The 19,061-nt window shown below is 65.0% G+C and overlaps 4 protein-coding genes across 5 annotated transcripts in view; 2 read left to right on the forward strand and 2 right to left on the reverse strand.

Annotated features, from left to right (window-relative positions):
• ISYNA1 (inositol-3-phosphate synthase 1) overlaps nt 1-19,061 on the forward strand; it is a 146,713-nt gene that overhangs the window by 4,474 nt on the left and 123,178 nt on the right. The window lies entirely within an intron of this gene.
• Nucleotides 270-10,166, reverse strand: SSBP4 (single stranded DNA binding protein 4). 2 transcript variants are annotated; one of them, XM_061474732.1, is made up of 18 exons: nt 10,005-10,166; nt 9,364-9,436; nt 9,149-9,210; nt 8,355-8,439; nt 4,847-4,936; nt 3,127-3,192; nt 2,929-2,988; nt 2,744-2,813; nt 2,556-2,626; nt 2,403-2,470; nt 2,271-2,316; nt 2,133-2,168; nt 1,991-2,045; nt 1,824-1,894; nt 1,646-1,724; nt 1,474-1,502; nt 593-694; nt 270-465 (listed from the first exon to the last, which is right to left on the reverse strand). In XM_061474732.1, exons 1-18 carry the CDS (start codon nt 10,058-10,060, stop codon nt 436-438), a joined length of 1,149 nt encoding a protein of 382 aa, XP_061330716.1. In that variant the 5' UTR covers nt 10,061-10,166; the 3' UTR covers nt 270-435. The 2 variants fall into 2 exon arrangements, with proteins under 2 accessions (XP_061330716.1, XP_061330717.1); XM_061474733.1 differs by lacking the exon at nt 3,127-3,192 and having other exon boundaries at nt 271-465.
• On the forward strand, nt 10,665-14,057 carry LOC133280211 (uncharacterized). The gene is made up of 2 exons (XM_061474703.1): nt 10,665-12,361; nt 13,130-14,057. The coding sequence occupies exons 1-2, from the start codon at nt 10,971-10,973 to the stop codon at nt 13,248-13,250; spliced, it is 1,512 nt and encodes a 503-aa protein (XP_061330687.1). The 5' UTR covers nt 10,665-10,970; the 3' UTR covers nt 13,251-14,057.
• Nucleotides 14,650-17,229, reverse strand: GDF15 (growth differentiation factor 15). Its single transcript, XM_061474706.1, has 2 exons — nt 16,522-17,229; nt 14,650-15,919 (listed from the first exon to the last, which is right to left on the reverse strand). The coding sequence occupies exons 1-2, from the start codon at nt 17,177-17,179 to the stop codon at nt 15,132-15,134; spliced, it is 1,446 nt and encodes a 481-aa protein (XP_061330690.1). The 5' UTR covers nt 17,180-17,229; the 3' UTR covers nt 14,650-15,131.

Genomic DNA, 19,061 nt, shown 5'->3' on the forward strand with positions numbered 1-19,061 from the left:
CCAACACAGCCTTTGGGGGGGGGTTGCAACCCCACTGGGGGGGGATGGGGGGCTGTGCTGGTGGTGTGCCCCCCCCTCCCGGGCTTTGGCAGGGCTTGGGGTGGGGGTGGGGGGCACTGGGAGGGGGTTATAACCCCCCCCCAACCCCCTCCCCACGTTTTGGGGGGGCACAAAACACCCTTCCAAAGCCCCCCCCCGCCCCCCAGTGCCTGCCCCCACCCTAGAGGGGGGGTCCCTGCGCCGGGGAGGGGGGGCAGTAAATAAGTCATGTGACTTATTCCTAATTCTTCTTCAATTGTCCCCATTCTGTGTTTAGTGTTTTCTCGCGGGGGGGGGGGGGGGGAGGGGAGGGGGGGGGGAATGTGACTGATAATTATTGATCATTGATTATTGATCACTGATGAGGATTCCGGGGGGGGTCCGGCCTCGCGGGGCTCACACGCTCATCGTCATGCTGGGCGAGTACTGCAGGGACCGGAGACACCATGGAGTGAATGGGGGGGGTCCTTGGGGGGGGCAACCACCCCCCATTGCAATCATTGGGGTTCACCAAAGGGGTTTAATGTTCCCCCCCCCCGGGGGGGTCCCTTACGCTGTCGCTTTGGAAGGGGTTCAGGAAGTTGCTGCTCAGGTCCGCGTCGTCCCGGGGGGTGCCGGGGGGGTTGCTCAGGGCCCCCAGGTTACTGGGGGAGCTCTGGGGAAGGGGGAGAAAGGGGGGGAATAGGGGGGGATGGTGCATGGCGGGGGTGCCAGTGCATTGGGGGCTCAATAAATGGGGTCCCAGTACATGGAGGGGGGCAATAAATGTGTCCCAGGGTATGGGGGGGGTCAATACGTGGGGTGCCAGTACATGGGGGGGGGGGGGAGGGCAATAAATGTGTCCCAGGGTATGGGGGGGTTCAATACATGGGGTCCCAGTACATGGAGGGGGGCAATAAATGTGTCCCAGGGTACGGGGGGGGGGTCAATACATGGGGTGCCAGTACATGGGGGGGGGGAGGGGGCAATAAATGTGTCTCAGGATATGAGGGGGGCAATAAATGGGGTCCCAGTACATGGGGGGGGCAATAAATGTGTCCCAGGATATGGGGGGTTCATGGGGTCCCAGTACATTGGGGGGGAGGGGGTCAATACATGGGGTCCCTGTACAAGGTGGGGGCAATAAATGTGTCCCAGAATATGGGGGGGTGTCAATAAATGGGGTCCCAGTACATGGGGGGGGCAGTAAATGTGTCCCAGGGTATGGGAGGGTTCAATACATGGGGTCTCAGTACATGGGGGGGTTCAGTACATGGGGTCCCAGTACAAGGTGGGGGGCAATAAATGTGTCCCAGTACATGGGGGGGTTCAGTACATGGGGGGGGACAATAAATGTGTCCCAGGTATGGGGGGGTGGTGTTTCCCATAATTGGGGTCCCAGTACATGGGATTGATGGGGGGGGTCCCAGTGCATGGCGGGGTCCCCGCACTCACCTTTGGCAGCCCGTCCATGTCCCCGGAGCCTGCAGGGACAAAGCAGCGCATCAATGCCCCCCCCCAGGCCATGCCCCCCCCCCTCCCATCCCGTCGCCGCCGCGGGGCCCTGCACCGAGCGCGGCCGCCCGCAGGTGGCGCTCACGGACCGCGGCTGTTGGGGGGCACGCACCTAAGGATCCATTCATGTGATGCGGCTCCATCGCGCTCATGCCCCCCATGGGCCCCTCGGGTCCGGGCCCCATCGGGAACTGGAAAAGGGGGTGGGGGGTGAGCAATGTGGGACCCCCCCCCCCCCCCATCCCCATCCCCATCCCTGTGTCCCGTCCCCCCCCATCGCTGTCACTCACATTGGGCCGGGTCCCCGCGGGCCCGATGGGGTTCATCATGGTGTACATGTTCTCACTGGAGTTGGTGGAGTCTGGAGGGGGCGGACACACATGGAGGGGGTGAGAATGGCACCCAAATCCCCCCCCCCCCCCATAATGTCCCCATCCCGCTCCCTGCAGACACTCACCTCCGGGGCTGGGCAGGATGGGGGTGCCAGGGGGGCCACCACCCCCAGGAGGACCCTGGGCGGGGGAAAGGAGGGAGCTGGGTTAAAGGGGGGGACCCCCAGCATGCCCCCCCCCCCCCCCCCAGTGCACCCCAATACTCACCACATAGTTCCCGGGGGACGAGGAGGAGTAGGCGATCTAGGGGGACAGAAAGGGGGGATGTGTTCATCATGGGGGGGGCAGAGCCAGCACCCCCATGGCCCCATCCCCTGCAACCCCCCCCCCCCCCCCCCAACTTACGGAGTTGGCGTTGGGGTTCGGCCAAGGCCCGCGGCCACCGGGACCCCTGGAAGGCAATGGTGAGAGGTGAGGGGGGGTCCCGGTGATCTCGGGGCGGGGGGGAAGATCCGGGGGGGGTTCCGGGTCTCTTACATGTTCATGGTGGGCATGCCAGGGCCGGCCAGCGAGCTGGGGGGGGGCCGCATCCCGCTGCCATAGGTCTGCAGGGAGAGCTGGGGGTCAGCGGGGACATCCCTGTCCCTGCCCCCCATCCCCATCCCGACCCCTGCATCCCTGCGCTCTCACCTGGGGGGCCATGCCGGCCATGCCTCGGGGGGGGTTCATGCGCTGCATCGGGCCCCCCATGCCAGGATGCCCTGTGCAAAGGGGGGGGGGCAGAGGAGGAGGAGCCGTGAGACCCCACAGCCCCCCCCATAACCGACCTGGGTGTGCGGGGTGGGGGGGGACAAACAGGGGACCCCCCCCCAACTCACCTTGTGACCGCACCGCCGGGTCCATGGCGTTGGGCAGCAGCGGCTGCGAGCCCGGGACACCCACTGGGGGCTGCGGGGGGGGGGACAGCGCGTGAGGAGCTGCGGCCCCCCCCAAAGGGGTCTGCACCCACTGTAGGGGGCGGGGGGGGGGGGTATGGGGGGGGTCCCATCTCTGAGCACCTCACCTGGTTCGGCATCCGGAGCGGGGGCCGGGGGCCGCCGGGGTACCGGGGGGACATGAAGGGCTGCAAGAGACAGAGCAGGGATGGGGTGAGCTGGGGCTGGGGGGGGCAGCATCACCCTGGGGGGGGCCGGGGCCGGGAGGGGGCCGGGGGGGACCGGGGCTCTCCTGCAGGCGCTGGGGGGGGGGGGCCCAGCCTTACCTGGCTGTGCGGCCCCAGCAGGGGGGGCCCGGGGTTGTGGGGCGGAGGCTGAGAGCCCGCGGGTCCCTTCAAGAGAAACAGAACATGGTTATGGGCCGGGGGGGCACCCCGATGGGGGGCATGGGGGGCGCACGGGACGTGGGGCTGGCCCCAGGAGGGGGCAGAGTGGGGCGGGGGGGGGGCCGGGTCATGTATACCCCCCCAGCTGCACGCACACGCTAAGGGCACGCATACACGTAGGTAGACAGACATTAAGGACACGCACATGCTAAGAGCATGCACACGCTAAGGACACACACAAACTAAGGACACGCACACACTAAGGACACGCACACACTAAGGACATACACACACTAAGGACATGTACACTCTAAGGACACACACAGCAAGAACATGCACACGCTAAGGACACATACACACTAAGGACATGCACATGCTGAGGACATGCACACGCTAAGGACATGTACACTCTAAGGACACACTAAGGACATGCACACACTAAGGATACATACACACTAAGGACATACACGCACTAAGGACATGCACACCCTAAGGACATGCACATGCTAAGGACACGCACAGAGTGCACGCACACACTAAGGACACGTACATGCTAAAGACATGCACACTGAGTGCATGCACATGCTAAGGACATGCACACGCTGAGGATACATACACACTAAGGACATGCACACGCTAATGATATGTACATGCTAAGGACATGCACACTGAGCGCACACACACTAAGGACACATACGCGCTAATGACATGTACATGCTAAGGACACTCACACTGAGTGCATGCACATGCTAAGAACATGCACACTGAGCACACACACGCTAAGGACATACACACGCTAAGGACATACACACGCTAAGGACATGCATACGCTAAGGACATGTACACTGAATGCATGCACATGCTAATGACATGCACATGCTAAGGAGACGCGCATGCTAAGGACATGTGCACGCTAAGGACATGCATACGCTAAGGACACGTACACTGAGTGCATGCACATGCTAAGGACATGCACACGCTAAGGACATGCACACGCTAAGGACATGCACACGCTAAGGACACGCACACTGAGTGCATGCACATGCTAAGGACATGCACACACGAAGGACATGCACACACTAAGGACACGTACACTGAGTGCATGCACACACTAAGGACAGGCACACACGAAGGACACGCACATGCTAAGGACACGTACACTGAGTGCATGCACACACTAAGGACATGCACACGCTAAGGACACGTACACTGAGTGCATGCACATGCTAAGGACATGCACACACGAAGGACATGCACACACTAAGGACACGTACGCTGAGTGCATGAACACACTAAGGACACGCACACATGAAGGACATGCACACACTAAGGACACGCACATGCTAAGGACACGTACACTGAGTGCATGCACATGCTAAGGACACTCACACACTAATGACACGCACACACTAAGGACACGCACACACTAATGACACACACACGCTAAGGACACTCACACACTAAGGACACTCACACACTAATGACACGCACACGCTAAGGACAGGCACACACTAAGGACACGCACACGCTAAGGACACTCACACACTAAGGACACTCACACACTAATGACACGCACACGCTAAGGACAGGCACACACTAAGGACACGCACACACGTGTTCTCTCAGCACACACACACACACACACACACACACACGGTACCTGGAAGAAGGCGGGGGCCATGGGCCCCCCCGGGATGCCGTCACCGGGGGGCAGGTTCCCCATCACCGGGCTGGGAGCCGCCGCCGCGCTCTGCGGGGAAAGGGGGGGGGGGGGGGGGTCAGCACCGCAGCGGCTGTGCCCTGAAAGACCCCGTCCTGCTCCCCCCGAGCCGAGCGGGGGGGTCCCCATCCCGGGGCGGGGGGCGCGGGCCCCTCTCGCTGCCGGCCCCATGCGAGGGGAGCCGCGCAGGGAAGGAATGCGCCGGAAACCGGCTCGGCCCCTCCACAACTGGTTCCAATTTGTAGGGGAGGAGGAGAAGGGGGGGGACGGACGGACCTGGAGCTGCCCCCTCCACCCGGGGGGCCCTGCAGCGCCCCATGGCTGCCCCCAGCCCCGCGGGGGGGGGCTTGGATGTGTTTGGAGAGGGGCGGCATCACCACTGATGGGTGATGGGGATGGGGCACCCGTGGGGGCTGCTGGTGTGGAAACGGGGATGGGGAGGGCGAGACCCCCATCTGGGCACATGGGTCGTGGTATGTACACGGGTCATGCTATGTACATGGGTCACACATGGGACACGCATGGTTATCAGAGTGCCCACCATGGAGCACACCACAGTCCCACCACAGCACCCATGGTGATCCCACCACAGCACCCATCACGGTCCCACCACAGCACCCATCACGGTCCCACCACAGCACCCATCACGGTCCCACCATAGCACCCATCATGGTCCCACCACAGTGCTCATCATGGTTCCACCATAGCACCCATCATGGTCCCACCATAGCACCCATCATGGTCCCACCACAGTGCTCATCATGGTCCCACCATAGCACCCATCATGGTCCCACCATAGCACCCATTCACCCATTATGGTCCCACCACAGCGCTCATCATGGTCCCACCATAGCACCCATCATGGTCCCACCATAGCACCCACCATGGTCCCACCACAGCGCTCATCATGGTCCCACCATAGCACCCATCATGGTCCCACCACAGTGCTCATCATGGTCCCACCATAGCACCCATCATGGTCCCACCATAGCACCCATCATGGTCCCACCACAGCGCTCATCATGGTCCCATCACAGCACCCATCATGGTCCCACCATAGCACCCACCATGGTCCCACCATAGCACCCATCGTGGTGCTCATCATGGAGCCATCACAGTGCCCACCCTGGCACAGCACAGGGGACAGGTCTCAGGTCCCAGGGGTCCTTCCCCATCACCCAGGGTTGCCAGGAGGGGTGAAGGGTGGGATGGCAGCAGCATCACCCCATGGCTGTGTCCATGTCCAGCATCAACCCATGGCCATGGGTCCAGGACAGCGCTGCCCAGGGGGGCCGGGCAGCCTTTGCCTGGGGGCAGGCACAATCCCTGTCCCAACCCTGGGGACAGAGCCAAGGCAGAGGCCCCCCCCACACACACCCCACAGTGGGGCCACCGCTGCCCCCCAGCTCCAGCCCCACAGAGGGGACGGTGCTGCCCCCCCCATGGCAGGGACTGAACTGCCCCCCCATCACTCAGTGATGCAAAGCAGAGTTGCCATGGCAACAGGTTGGGGAGTTTTGGCTCCTCCTGCAGGCTCAAGGTCAGGAGGGAGAAAATGGGGGGGGGACACACACATGGGGGGGTGCAGGCTGGGGGGGACGGGACTCCCCACACCGATGCACCCCAGGGTACCCCAGTCCCCAGCATGGGGCCGGCTGCTGCCACCATTTGTCCCCACTGCCAGCCCCCCAAGTGATGGGGTCCTCATCCCCACGATGCTCATGGGGGGAGGGGGTCCCATGTGCACTGTGGGGGGGCCGCTTAGCAGCGCCCATGGGGGTGAGGTGAGGGGCTCCATGGCGGGACCCCCAGTTCACCCCATGGGTACCGCTTTCACTGCAGTGAGGACCCCAGGATAGGGGTTCACGGGGTGGGGGTGCACTGGGGGGGGGGGGGTGCAGGGGGGCTCCCCCCATGGGTCCCCAGCGCTGCCTGCCAGGCACCAGCGCCATGGCAACGCTGCCTGACCCGCGCCGCGTCCTCGGCGTCACCGCACCGGCAGCCTCATTAATTCCAGCATGGAAATCAGCGCTGCACAGCGCCGGGGGCCGGGGGGGGGCTGCTGCAGCCCCCCCCACGCTGGCACAGCCACACGCACCCACAGGCACCCCCCCTGCAGCGATGGGTGCTGCTGGGTGGGGGGGGGCTGAGAACCCAGGGATGGGGGGGCAGCTCCAGCCCCTCTCCAGGGGGATGGGGGAGAGGGTCAGGGCAATGTGTGCCCTGTGGCAACCTGCATCCCACAGCGCCATGGATCCCACAGCATCCTGCATCCCACAGTGCCATGGGTACCATGGCATCCTGCAGCCATCAGCACCCCCTACTGCACAGCACCATGTATCCCACACAGAATGGCACCGCCTGACCTGCAGCATCCCGCATCCCACAGCATCCTGCATCCCACAGCCTTCTTCATCCCACAGCATCCTGCATGCCACAGCATCACGTATCCCACAGCATCCTGCAACCCACAGCGCCATGGACCCCACAGGCATCCTGCATCCCACAGCACCATGGACCCCACAGCATCCTGCATCCCACACTGCCATGGACCCCACAGCATCCTGCATCCCACAGCGCCATGGACCCCACAGCATCCTGCATCCCACACTGCCATGGACCCCACAGCATCCCGCATCCCACACTGCCATGGACCCCACAGCATCCCGCATCCCACACTGCCATGGGCCCCACAGCATCCTGCATCCCACACTGCCATGGACCACACAGCATCCTGCATCCCACAGCACCATGGACCCCACAGCATCCTGTATCCCACAGCACCATGGACCACACAGCATCCTGTATCCCACAGCACCATGGACCACACAGCATCCTGCATCCCACAGCGCCATGGACCCCACAGCATCCTGCATCCCACACTGCCATGGACCCCACAGCACCCTGCATCCCACAGCACCATGGACCACACAGCATCCTGCATCCCACAGCACCATGAACCACACAGCACCCGGCATCCCACAGCACCATGGACCACACAGCATCCTGCATCCCACAGCACCACAGACCCCATGGCATCCCACACCCCAGGATCATTCACCAGCCCCATCCCAAGGCACGGTGCCCCCTACAGCCAGTCCCCAGGACCCAGTTCTCCTCCTGCCACCCCCGGCAGCAGTGGGGGTGTCCCACTGAACCCCATGACCACACTGGTCCTGGAGCACTGGGTGAGGTGGTGGGGGGGGACGGGACACCCCAAACCCTCTGGGGTGCCTCCAGTTGGGAAGCAGGAACCGGTTACAGGATGCGATCCACGGGATGGGGCTGGATGCAGGGGGGGGCTGAGCCAGGCCCCCAGGGATTAACCCCCCCCTTCATCCCCCTGCAAATAGGTCAGGGGCTGGGGCCGGGTGTTAACCCCTGGTGTGCTGGGTCCGGGGGTGTCACAGTGGGCACAGAACCCCCCCCCCAGCCCCACGGTACTCACGTAGTCATGGAAGGCTTTGGCCTCGCTGGAGTGCTCACAGGTCTCCCTGCGGTCGGGAGCGGCGCAGTACAGGTCCCAGAACACACTGGAGTGAGGGATGGGGGGACACAACGGGTCAGAACCCCCCCAATGTCCCTGTGCGTGTCCATGTCCGTCCTCCCCCCTCCCCGTGTGTGTTGGGGCCTCCCAGCTCCGCCGCTGCCTCCTGTTTTCCCTGGAAACGGTCGCTACGGCCAGAGCCCAAATTCCTGGGACTTTACATCAGGCTGCAGCATCCCGGGGCTGGATGGGATTGGGGGGGTCCCACTGCCCGCGCCCCCCCCACCCCGGCTGCAGGGCTGGGTATAGGGATGGGACCACAGCGCTATTCATGGGTGCTCCCCCCTGCTTTGGGGGTGCTGGCAGCGGGAGGGTTAATGGCCAGGAGGGAGCTGTGCCCCCCCCACAAATCACTTCTTGGCAATGGCCAAACCGTGGCACGGCCGCATCCTGCACCCCCACTGCACGAGGGGTTCCCCCCCTCCCCAGCATCCCCTATCCCAGGGGTGATCTCCTGGCCCCCCCCCGGGTGCGGGTACAAGCCCCATACCGGGAGCCCCCTCCCGCCCCATGCTTGGTGCCAAATTGGATCCATCTGGAGGGGCCGGGGGGGCAAATCGCTGATGGGAAAAGCAGAGCGGCAGGTTTATGGGGTACGAGGTGATGTGGTGGCAGTGGGGGGGGCAGAGCAGCCCCCAGCTCAGCCCCATGGGAAGGGAAGTGAAGGGAAGGGGGGGGGTCCATCCCCGACTCACCACCACCAGGAGTGCAGGAAGCCGGGGGGCTCTCCCAACGTGATGTTCTTCTCCCATCGGATCTGTGGGGAGGGATGCGGGGTCAGGCTTGGCACCGGCAGGCCTGACACCGCGGGGATGGGCTCCGGGCCCCCCAATCCCATGGGATGGAGGGGGGGATCGGGAGGGGTTTGTGTGTGTGTATGTGTGCGTGTGTTCCCCCCTCCATCTCTTACCTCGGACAGGAAGGTCTGGGCTGATTTCTGGGCCCCCACGTGCAGCAGGTACTCATAGACGTACAGCGCCAGCCTGCGGGGACGGGGACCGGGACACGGGGGTCAGGGACCGGAGGACACCCCCATGGCCGCGGGGGGGGGGGACGGGACGGGACGGACACGACACCCCCCCGACAGCCGCAGACCCCGAAAGCGGGGACCCCGCTCCCCGGTCAGGACGGAGCGGGAGCGATGTCAGCTCCCCGCGAGGGGGATGCGGGGACCGCGGGTCCCACCCGGCCCCATGGCCCGGCGGGGGCCACCGCGGGTCCCGTGGCTGGCAATGACTCAGGGCTGGTCCCGCGTCCGACGGGACCGGAGGCGCGGCGGGGGCCGCTCCATCACCGCCGGCGGCGGGGAACGCGGCGGGGAGCGGCTCCCGGTGCCCGGACGGGGCCGGGGGGGGGGGGGGGGGGGGGGTGTCCCTTGGCCCGGGTCACCCCGCGGCTCCCGGTGCCCGGCTCAGCCGGGGCTCCCCGGCGGGGCGGGGCCGTGGGGGTCCGCCCGCCCCCCGGCATCCCCCCCCCCATCGCCATCGCCATCCCCTCCGTGCCCGCTCCCCCGGCCAAAGTTGCGGGGCCGCGGCCCGGGGCCGCACTCACTTCTCCCGGGCCTGTCCGTCCGAGGGCACGCCGGAGCCCTTGCCCTTCCCGTACATGCTGCGGCGGCGGCGCGGCCCCGGCTGTCAGCGGCCCCGGCCCCGGCCCCGCTCCCGGGCCCCCCCCGCCGCCATCCCGGCCCCGGCCCCGGCCCCGGCGGCTCCGGCCGCGCGCCCGCGGGGGAGCTTGAAACCGCCGCGCCGCCTCCCCCCGCGCGGCTGTTCCAGCAGCGACGCCCGCGCCCGCCGCTCTTAAAAGGGCGATGGCGAAGGGTGGTGGGGACCGACGGCGTTATGGGGGGGGGGGGAGAGGGATGCGACGGGGTGGGCGCAGCCACAGGGGAGGCGAGGGGGAGGGGGGGTGGGCACGGAGGGACACGGAGGGTGGGGGTGGGCAGGGGGATGGTGGATGGGGGGGACGCGGACACGAGGGGTGGGACACGGAAGGGAGATGGGGGGACACGGACACCGGGGGGGGGGGGGGAGGTACGGACACGGTGTTCTCGGAGGGCACGGACACGAGGGGGTGGCTACGAGAGGGACACGGACAGCGGGGGTGGGGAGGGACGCGGTGGTAATGGAGGGACACGGACGCGAGGGGGGGACATGGGCACGGTGAAGGCAGAAGGACGCGGATGGGGGGGGGGACTCGGGAATGGGGGGGGATGGACACAGACGTGGGGGGCTTGAGGGGCACAGGACACTGAGAGGGAGGCACAGGGGGATGTGGGCATGGGGAACACCGGGATGCGGACACGGACACAAACCATGCATGGAGTCACCCAGCCCCGGGGTCCCTTTGCAAGGGGGGGTCCCCTCCCCACAGTGTACCCCAAACAGAGCCCCCCACGGGTGCCAGCACCCCGGGAGGGTCCGATCCTAGCCGGGCCCCTACACGAATTCCCCCAACACATCACTGAGACCCTGGCATCCCCCCCAAACCCGCTTCACTGAGCCGGCGTCTGTGCACATGTGCCCATGTGTACCTGCGAGCGTGTTCAGCACCCAGCACATGTGCACTGACATGTATGTGCGAGCGTGCAGCAGCACATGCGTGTGTGTGTCCGTGTGTCCCCACGCGTGTGCCCGCGGAGGTGACGGAGCCAGGGCACACGGTACTGACAGGCGGGGCCATTGGGGTGCTCAGCACCCAGCAACACCACCCCAAACCCTGAGACAGCCCCCGGGTCCGGCTGCATCCTGTCACAGGATGGGACCCGCCTGTTCCTCTTCTGTGCCCTGCGGAGGAGCGGCCGGAGTGCAGGCGAGTTGGGTGCTGGGGATGGACACACACACACCACCCATTGGGACCCCCGGGTGCTGCCCTGCCTGGGCAGAGCGGGAGAGGGGTGGGTGCCAAACTGGGCTGCACTGGTTTGTACTGGGAGGGGTAACAGGCAGGCTCAGTGAGAACTGGGGTCTTGCTGACCCCTCGTTTCCCACCCAGGTACCTGTAGGGGCCATGGGGCACCCGATGGCCCCCTTTGTGCTGCTGCTGCTGCTGTGCCCCACGTCCCCCCTGTCCCCTGTGTCCCCCACGCCCCCCGCGTCCCCCTGCTTCACCGTGCCGCCGGACGCCCCCCTTGAGCTCAATCTGACCCAAACCATCCCTCACTGCGCCAAGCTGGACTGGGGCCTCTTCCAGCGGCAGCAGCGGCTGTGGCTGGACCACAACGGCATCGAAGCCCTGAGCCCCTCGTCCCGCGTCGAGCCGGGGCTGGAGGAGCTGGACTTGTCCCACAACGCGCTGCGGGAGCTGCCGGCCCCGTTCCTGAGCGGGGCGCGGGGCTTGCGGAAGCTCCTGCTGCGGCACAACCGCCTGCGGGACCTGCCCGACGGCTTCTTCGCCAACAGCACGGCCCTGGAGAGCCTGTGGCTGGACGGGAACCCCCTCCCCGCCGTGCCCCGCTCCGCCTTCCAGCCCCGGCTGCGCTTCCTGGCCGTGCCGTGCCGCTGCGATGTGGTGGGCACCGTCCTGGACCCCTGCGCCTGCTCCCCCGCCGCCTGCCGCTGCCACTGCCTCGACCCCCAGCGCGGCCGCTTCAACGTTACCCACTTCCACGGCTCCGAGTGCCGGGGCCGAGCGGTGCTGGCGGCCGGAGCGGCCGCGGCCGCGGCTGTCGTGGCCCTGGCGCTGGCGGTGGCCGCCGTGGTTTGGCACCGGAGGAGAGCGGCGGCCGCCGGCGTCGGGGGGGCGAAGTGGGACGCGGTGGCTGCGCACGGGCAGCCCCGGTACGTCAGCAGGGCCGATGGCATCGACGGCACCGATGGCTCCGCGCCGGACTATGAGAACGTGCTCGTGAGCCCCCGCAGAGCCACAGCCACCGCGCAGGGATGGACCCCGGGATGGCAGCGGCACAGGTGAGGTTCTGGAGCCGGCACCGGCTGCTCCAGGTGTGTCCCGTCCCTTCCTGCGCTGTGCTGAACCATGCCCTGCACTCCCGTGCCATGACATCCCATGCCGTGCTGTGCCATCTCACCCTGCCCAATCCATTCCCATCCATCCTGTCCCATCCCATGCCATGCTGTGCTATCTCACCCTGCCCAGTCCATCCCCATCCATCCTGTCCCATCCCATCCCATGCCGTGCTGTGCTATCTCACCCTGCCCAGTCCATTCCCATCCATCCTGTCCCATCCCATGCCGTGCTGTGGCATCTCACCCTGCCCAGTCCATTCCCATCCATCCTGTCCCATCCCATGCCGTGCTGTGGCATCTCACCCTGCCCAGTCCATTCCCATCCATCCTGTCCCATCCCATGCCGTGCTGTGGCATCTCACCCTGCCCAGTCCATTCCCATCCATCCTGTCCCATCCCATCCCATGCCGTGCTGTGCCATCTCACCCTGCCCAGTCCATCCCCATCCATCCTGTCCCATCCCATGCTGTGCTGTGGCATCTCACCCTGCCCAGTCCATTCCCATCCATCCTGTCCCATCCCATCCCATGCCATGCTGTGCCATCTCACCCTGTCCAGCCCATTCCCATCCATCCTGTCTCATCCCATCCCATGCTATGCCATGCCATGTCATCCCATCCCAACTTGTCCCATTCTACCCTACCCCACACGTCCCATCCCCACGGGGCCCATGCCACGGCCGGGGCAGCGGGTGCCACCTCCGTGTCCCAGCCCGCAGGTCCCGGTGGGTGATGAGTGTTCCCCGCGGAGCGAGGACGTCTGGGACCAGCCCGTCTATGTCAACGCACTGAGCCTCTGCCAGGACAGCATCTACATCACCCCTGACCAGTGATGCTCCTGTGATGACCCCAGCACAGAGGGGACAGGGATGGGCGCTCCCCATGGATGTGGGCTCCGTGGGTCCGGCCATGGCTGGGACAGGGACACGCACATTCTCCGCTCACATCCTGCCATGGACACCTCTCCCAGCGCGGTTATTTTAATGCACCCCGGCCCCCTCCTTCACCCTGCTCCCTTTCAGTAGCTGAGGGCTGAGGTGCTTCCTCTGACAGCAGGGACACAGCACCCATGGGCAGCAGCATCCCGGAGCAGGGACATGTGTGAGGGCCCCCGGGGTGACCGCAGCAGCGCACGGTTCCTGTTCCCCTTTCAGCTGCTGATGGGGTGCACGTGTGCCTGGGGTTGGGGACATCTGGACACTGGGCCCAACCCCGCCGTCGCCTTCGCCACCCCTTTCCCTGCTAAATCTGCCCATGTGGGGGGCAGCAAAAGCCTCTTTTGGAGCGCTTCTGCAGGATTCCCGGTTCTGCACCCCGAGGGGATCGGCATCCTGGGACACGGCCTTGTCTGGGAGTCCTCCCCCTCCATGGGCTCCATCCCTGGTGATGCTCCACCGGGCCCCATTAAGTGGTTTAATCAGCTTAAATGGCCCAGTCTGCTGGGAGCCCTGGGCAGGGATGGGGGTACCTGCCCCCGGCATGGCTGGTGCTGTTCCCATCGGGATCCATCCCTCTGCCATCCCCAGATAAGGGACGCTGGTGACAGAGGGGTGGCTCTAAACATGAGACTGGAGGTCCCAGGGGCCGTGTCCCCAGAGCGGGGTGTCCCAGGGGACCAGAGCCTCAAGGACAGGCCCCCGTAGCCCATGCCCCCAGAGGAGAGGTCCCATCTCCAGACTGGATGTCCCCAACCCCGTGTCCCTCAGGTCCCCGTCCTTGCTGTTCCTCAAGCCCAGGATCCCTCCCAGGAGCTGCCAAGGGTCTGGGCAGCCCAGGACCCCCCTGGGATGTGCTGGAAGCAGGGAAAGGACCGAGAGGAGCCAGGACCAGCACCCATTGAGGTGCAATGAGTCCCTGGGGGACGCTGCCTGGTGGCAGAGCCTGGGGGAGCCGTGGTCCCTCCATCCCAATGCGGTCCCACAGCTGAAGGTACCTGGAAAGGGGCAGTGGCCACATCCTGGCCCAATGTCCTGCCTGGGGGAGGTCAAGGCTGTGCCCAGCACCCATCTCAAGGCCACAGACAGCTCAAAGGTCTTTGGGAGCACGGCCCAGGCATTACTCACCTGGCACGGCAGGGTGGGATGGGCTGAGCTGGCCCCACTCATCCAAAGGGAGCCACCAGCAAATCCATATGGAATCAGCTCCTGGCTGGTCACCCATGGAGGGGGTAAGTGAAGAGCTGAAGGTGACCCACTGCAATGGTGGGCGGTGGGGCAGGAGAGGAAGCCAGGATCCCTGTTCCCATCTCTTTATTCATTCCCATAATTCTGGTTTATAGAAATATATAAAATAGAAAATACACCAAAAAACCCACCTTTTCCCCAGAAAGGTGCTTTGCTATAAAATACAATAAGTTAGCAATAAATAAGAGGGTTGTATAAATAAGTCTCTAAGCAGAGAAGAGATGATGCTCAGGCAAGGGGTGGGCTGTGGCCACCCAGGACAGACCCACCTCGGCCTCTTTTGGGGTCTCTTGGGTGGGAAGGATCCACCTCCCACATAAAATGTGCTTTAAATAAGGAACAAGAAGTGGGAATAATGTGGCCTGCGGAGGGGGGAGTCACAACCAGGGACCCTGAGGATGAGCTGGATGCTGGAGGCGATGCCAGCACGGAGGCATTTCATGCCATGGGGTCTGGGTTTGGGGACGCTGGAGCTGCCGGGAGCCTCTGCCCAGTGGCAGCAGGGCACGGTGTGAGCTGGGGGCGATGCCATCAGGCACAGTGGCACTTGGTGACCAGCATGTCCTCGAAGACCGTGGAGACCAGCCTGCCCTCGCTGTTGTAGTGCATCAGCACCATGGGGTCGTATCCTGCGGGGACGCAGCAGGGCGGGGGGGTGGCTTTGGAGAGGGAGTGCATGCGGGCTTTGATCTGGGCGTGCATGCTGGCCGGTTTGTAGTTGTGGGGACAGGACCCCTCGCAGAACCTCATGTAGTAGCTGTTGGGGGCGATGATCCAGTCTGACCAGCCGATGTCCTGGAAGGAAACCTTGAGCGACTTCAGGCAGCACTTCCCATCGCTCTTCCCGCATTCCTCCTCCAGCCCCCGGGCTCTCCGGGCCCCCCGGCCCCCGGCCTCGTGGGTTTCCACCTCCAGCACCAGCGTCTCCGAGGAGGAGGAGGGCAGCAAGGCCGAGACGTCGGTGCTGAAGAGCAGCTCCAGGCGCAGGGAGTCCTCGGCACCGGCAGCCCAGGGCTGAACGGCCGCCGTGAGGTCCAGGCTTGGAGCATCCCGGTCCAGCTCTTGGCTCTGCAGGAGCTGGGGGGTCCCCTGAGCCCCCGCCACGCTGTAGATGCTGACGCGGGGGGGCACCGAGGAGCGGAGCGGGGACACCCCAGGGGATCCCGGCTTGAAGAGCTTCAGCTCCGCCTGCACCACCCGGAGCTGCCGCTGGAAAGCCTCGGTGCGGGACAGCAGGAGGTGGTAGCGGTGCGGGCCGGCGGCGTCCCCGTGTCCCGGCGGGTCCCGGTGCTCCCGGGGCAGGTCCGGCCGGCGCAGCACTGCGGGGACAGCTGATGTAAGAGCCCGCAATCCTGCCCGGCAGCTCGTGACCGGCTCCTGTCCCGCGGCCAAGCCTCCCCCGCCGCGTTATCACCCAGAGATCCCCAGGGATGCGGAGGCAACGACGGGGAAGCCCCATCCTCATCCCCACAGCACCCGGCACCCACCATCCCTCGGGGGGGGTGGGTACTGCTGAGGGACAGCAGATGGTGCCCCAGGAACCATTGGGGTGACCCACACCCCCTTGTACCCCCCCCAAACACGTGGCAGGAGCGGGATGTTTCCCTACATCCCCCCAGCTCCCGATGCAAGCCCAGACCCCGCTCCGAGCACCCAAAACTGCTGCTTTCACCCCAAAACTGCCCATGTTGGGTGGGCTGGAGCAGAACGGCTCCAACAGTGGCTCCGCCCCAGTGCCAGGACAAGGGAAGCAGCCGGGATAAGGATGGGCACAGCCACCGCTGTTCATGCCCAGTCATGTCCCGGCACACGCTCATGTGCCTGAGCAGGGACACGTTGGGACACACACACACACACACGTGTGTGTGGGGAGGGTGGGAATGGGGGTCACGGATGCACACGGAGTCACGGCATCGCTTACATGTGGGGGTCAGGCGATGCAGGCGCCTGGTCCTGGGCACGGCTCCTTCCTCCTCCTCCCGGCTCCGGTTCTGCATCAGCTCATCCACCGTGCGCTGGTAGAGCTGCTGCGCCCTCCGGATGCTCTCCTGGTCCAGCCGGTGCCGGATCACGGGGGGTGCCGGCATTCCCAACCGCGCCAGGATCCCCTTTTTGATGGCCTCCAGCTGGATCCTGTCCCCATCCCACGTGTGTGGCCTCAGCTCCACGCCGGTGACGAGCAGCAGGAGCTGGAGGCAGGTGAGGGCAGCCTCGACATCCCGCAGCGCCTTCGGCATCGCGCAATTCCCAGCGGGATTTAGCTGCAAAATCCTCTTGCGCAAAGGCTCGGACGTGCAGCTCCCGGCGGTGCTGCCCCGGGAATGAATGAAGTGGACCTGACCTGGCTTTATAGGAGCCGAACTTTGCCCGCCCTCCGGGTGACGCCGGAGGAAACACCCAGCAGGAATCTCTCCTTTCCGCCTGGGAATTTGCATGGGATGCACTGGTGGTGCTGGAGCCGGGTGATGTGCGAGGCTGCTCTGCAGCTGTGGAGATGAATAAGTGTCAGCCTTTTCCTCAGACACAAACAGTTCCCTTCCACCGCCTGGTTTTCCCCATGGATCACCGCGCCAGCTCATGGCTGGGGGGGATCTGGCACCTCTCCTGCCCCATTGGTGAGTGACCAGCGTCCGTAGGCGACATCCGATGGGTGCAGGGGTGATGGAGAGGACGATGCGCAGGCAGGCGCCGCTCCTCCATCCCTGCATCCCAAGCTGCCTTCTCCATCCCGCTGGTCCCCGCTGGCACATGGAACCCCGTTACGGTGCTGCGCTGAGCCCGGCGCACGGCCCATTCCCTAGAACCCCTTCGGAGCAGGGAAGCAGCGCCCGGCTCCTGCCGGCGCACGCACGGAGGGAGCGGATCAGTTGGACCTTGGCCTCCCAAAGCGGCTGATGACACCACAGCCCGGCTTGCAGCAGCGGCTCCTGCACGCTGAGGGATGGCTCTGCCCCACGTCCAGGCCCTCCTGAAGCAACCATGGCTGGTGTTACGTCATCCCTGGGCACGCCGGGATGGCCCGGAGCCAGCGGGAAGCACCGCACCGGGAAAGGGAAAGCTCACGGTGGGAATCACAAGGCCGGGACCCGCTGCCTCTTCCCTTCTCCTGGGGGATGCTTTGACCACAGGACACGAGAGCCCCTTGGTTGGACAAGGCAAGGGGCAGGGTGCCCCCGGCGCCAGCCGGGGCAGGCGAGGTCATTCCCAAGTATCCCGACGCAAAGCCAAGCGGCCGGTCCGTAGCACGGGAGGAACGTGCTTCCAGTGATCCCGTGGTTTGTGGCTGTTGATCCTCTGCTTCCCCTTGGAGCCGGCTCCAGCCCCACTCCTGCCTTTCCATCCTCCCTTGGATGACCCCCCCCCCCCCCCCCCAGGAGCATCTTCCCATGGGGAGCTGGACCAGGGGTTGGCTCCTCAGTGAGTGCTTTCGTTCCCGACCTCAAGGCATTCCTGTGTGTTCCAAGGAGTGTTAGGGAGCTCTGACCCCACACTGCTCCCTTCTCCTGGGGTGATTGCAACGCTCCAGCTCCTCAATTCAAGGAAGGAGGGAGAAGAACCATCACCGCGGGAGGACCACAGACCTCTGGGTAGCAACCACAGCAGAACATCCCCATGAACATCCCCATGTCCCGGGGGGCACCAGCACCCTCCACCATCAGCAAGGTGCTAAATAAGCTCCTCCAAAGCCAAAGTGGAGCCGTGCAGCAGGAAGAGGCCCTGACCCAGCAGCAACCCCATTGCCTGGGGCTTGAGCAAGACCTGAGGTCTGCAGCGGGTCCTGGTGCTCTGCGTGGTACCAGCTCCATCCGCGGGGGATGCAGAGCCTTGCGCTCGGGAGCATCCGAGCATCCCAAAGCCGGATGTTTCCTCCCCAGAGGCGCCAGGGGTGGAAGCTGGGGATTTACAGCCCGGCAAGGGCCATAAAAGCCGTGGTTTAAGAGCAGGGCTTGCGGGTGCCGTTGTGAAACGCTCCCAGCGTGTCCTCCCCATCGGCGAGCACGACGCGATTGCACAGCGCGGCTCCGTGCGTAAGCAGCTTCCCACGTTTCCTCCGGTCCTTCCTGGGCCACCGGCAGCAGAAGGTCAGGTTTGTCCAACGCCTCTTCCCACCGGGATGCAGGGTCCTCCCTGGTTAACACATCCATCCCTCAGCAAGGTCCTGGGCTATGGATCTAGGGGTTAATAGGAGCGTTTGGCCATGGGATTGTGGGTGGTCGGGGACTCCCGGCCCTTGGAGAGGCCAACCCCAGGGTTGAGGGTGCGGAGGAGCTGATGCCCCGGTGCTGTTGCCCCTTCACATGCAGCGAGCAGGGGAGAAACTGGGGGCTCTGGTGTTGAAACATCACAGAGAGTCATGGAATGGTTTGGGCTGGATGGGAGCTTCAGATCCTCCGGTTCCAACCCCCTGCCGTGGGCAAGGACACCTCACACTGCACCATGAGGAGGCCAATGGTGGCAAAG

Source organism: Pezoporus flaviventris, unplaced genomic scaffold, assembly GCF_033815535.1.
Source record: "Pezoporus flaviventris isolate CSIRO_AGI_PZ_B2104156 unplaced genomic scaffold, CSIRO_AGI_Pfla_v1 ptg000080l, whole genome shotgun sequence".
Classification (NCBI taxonomy): Eukaryota; Metazoa; Chordata; class Aves; order Psittaciformes; family Psittacidae; genus Pezoporus; species Pezoporus flaviventris.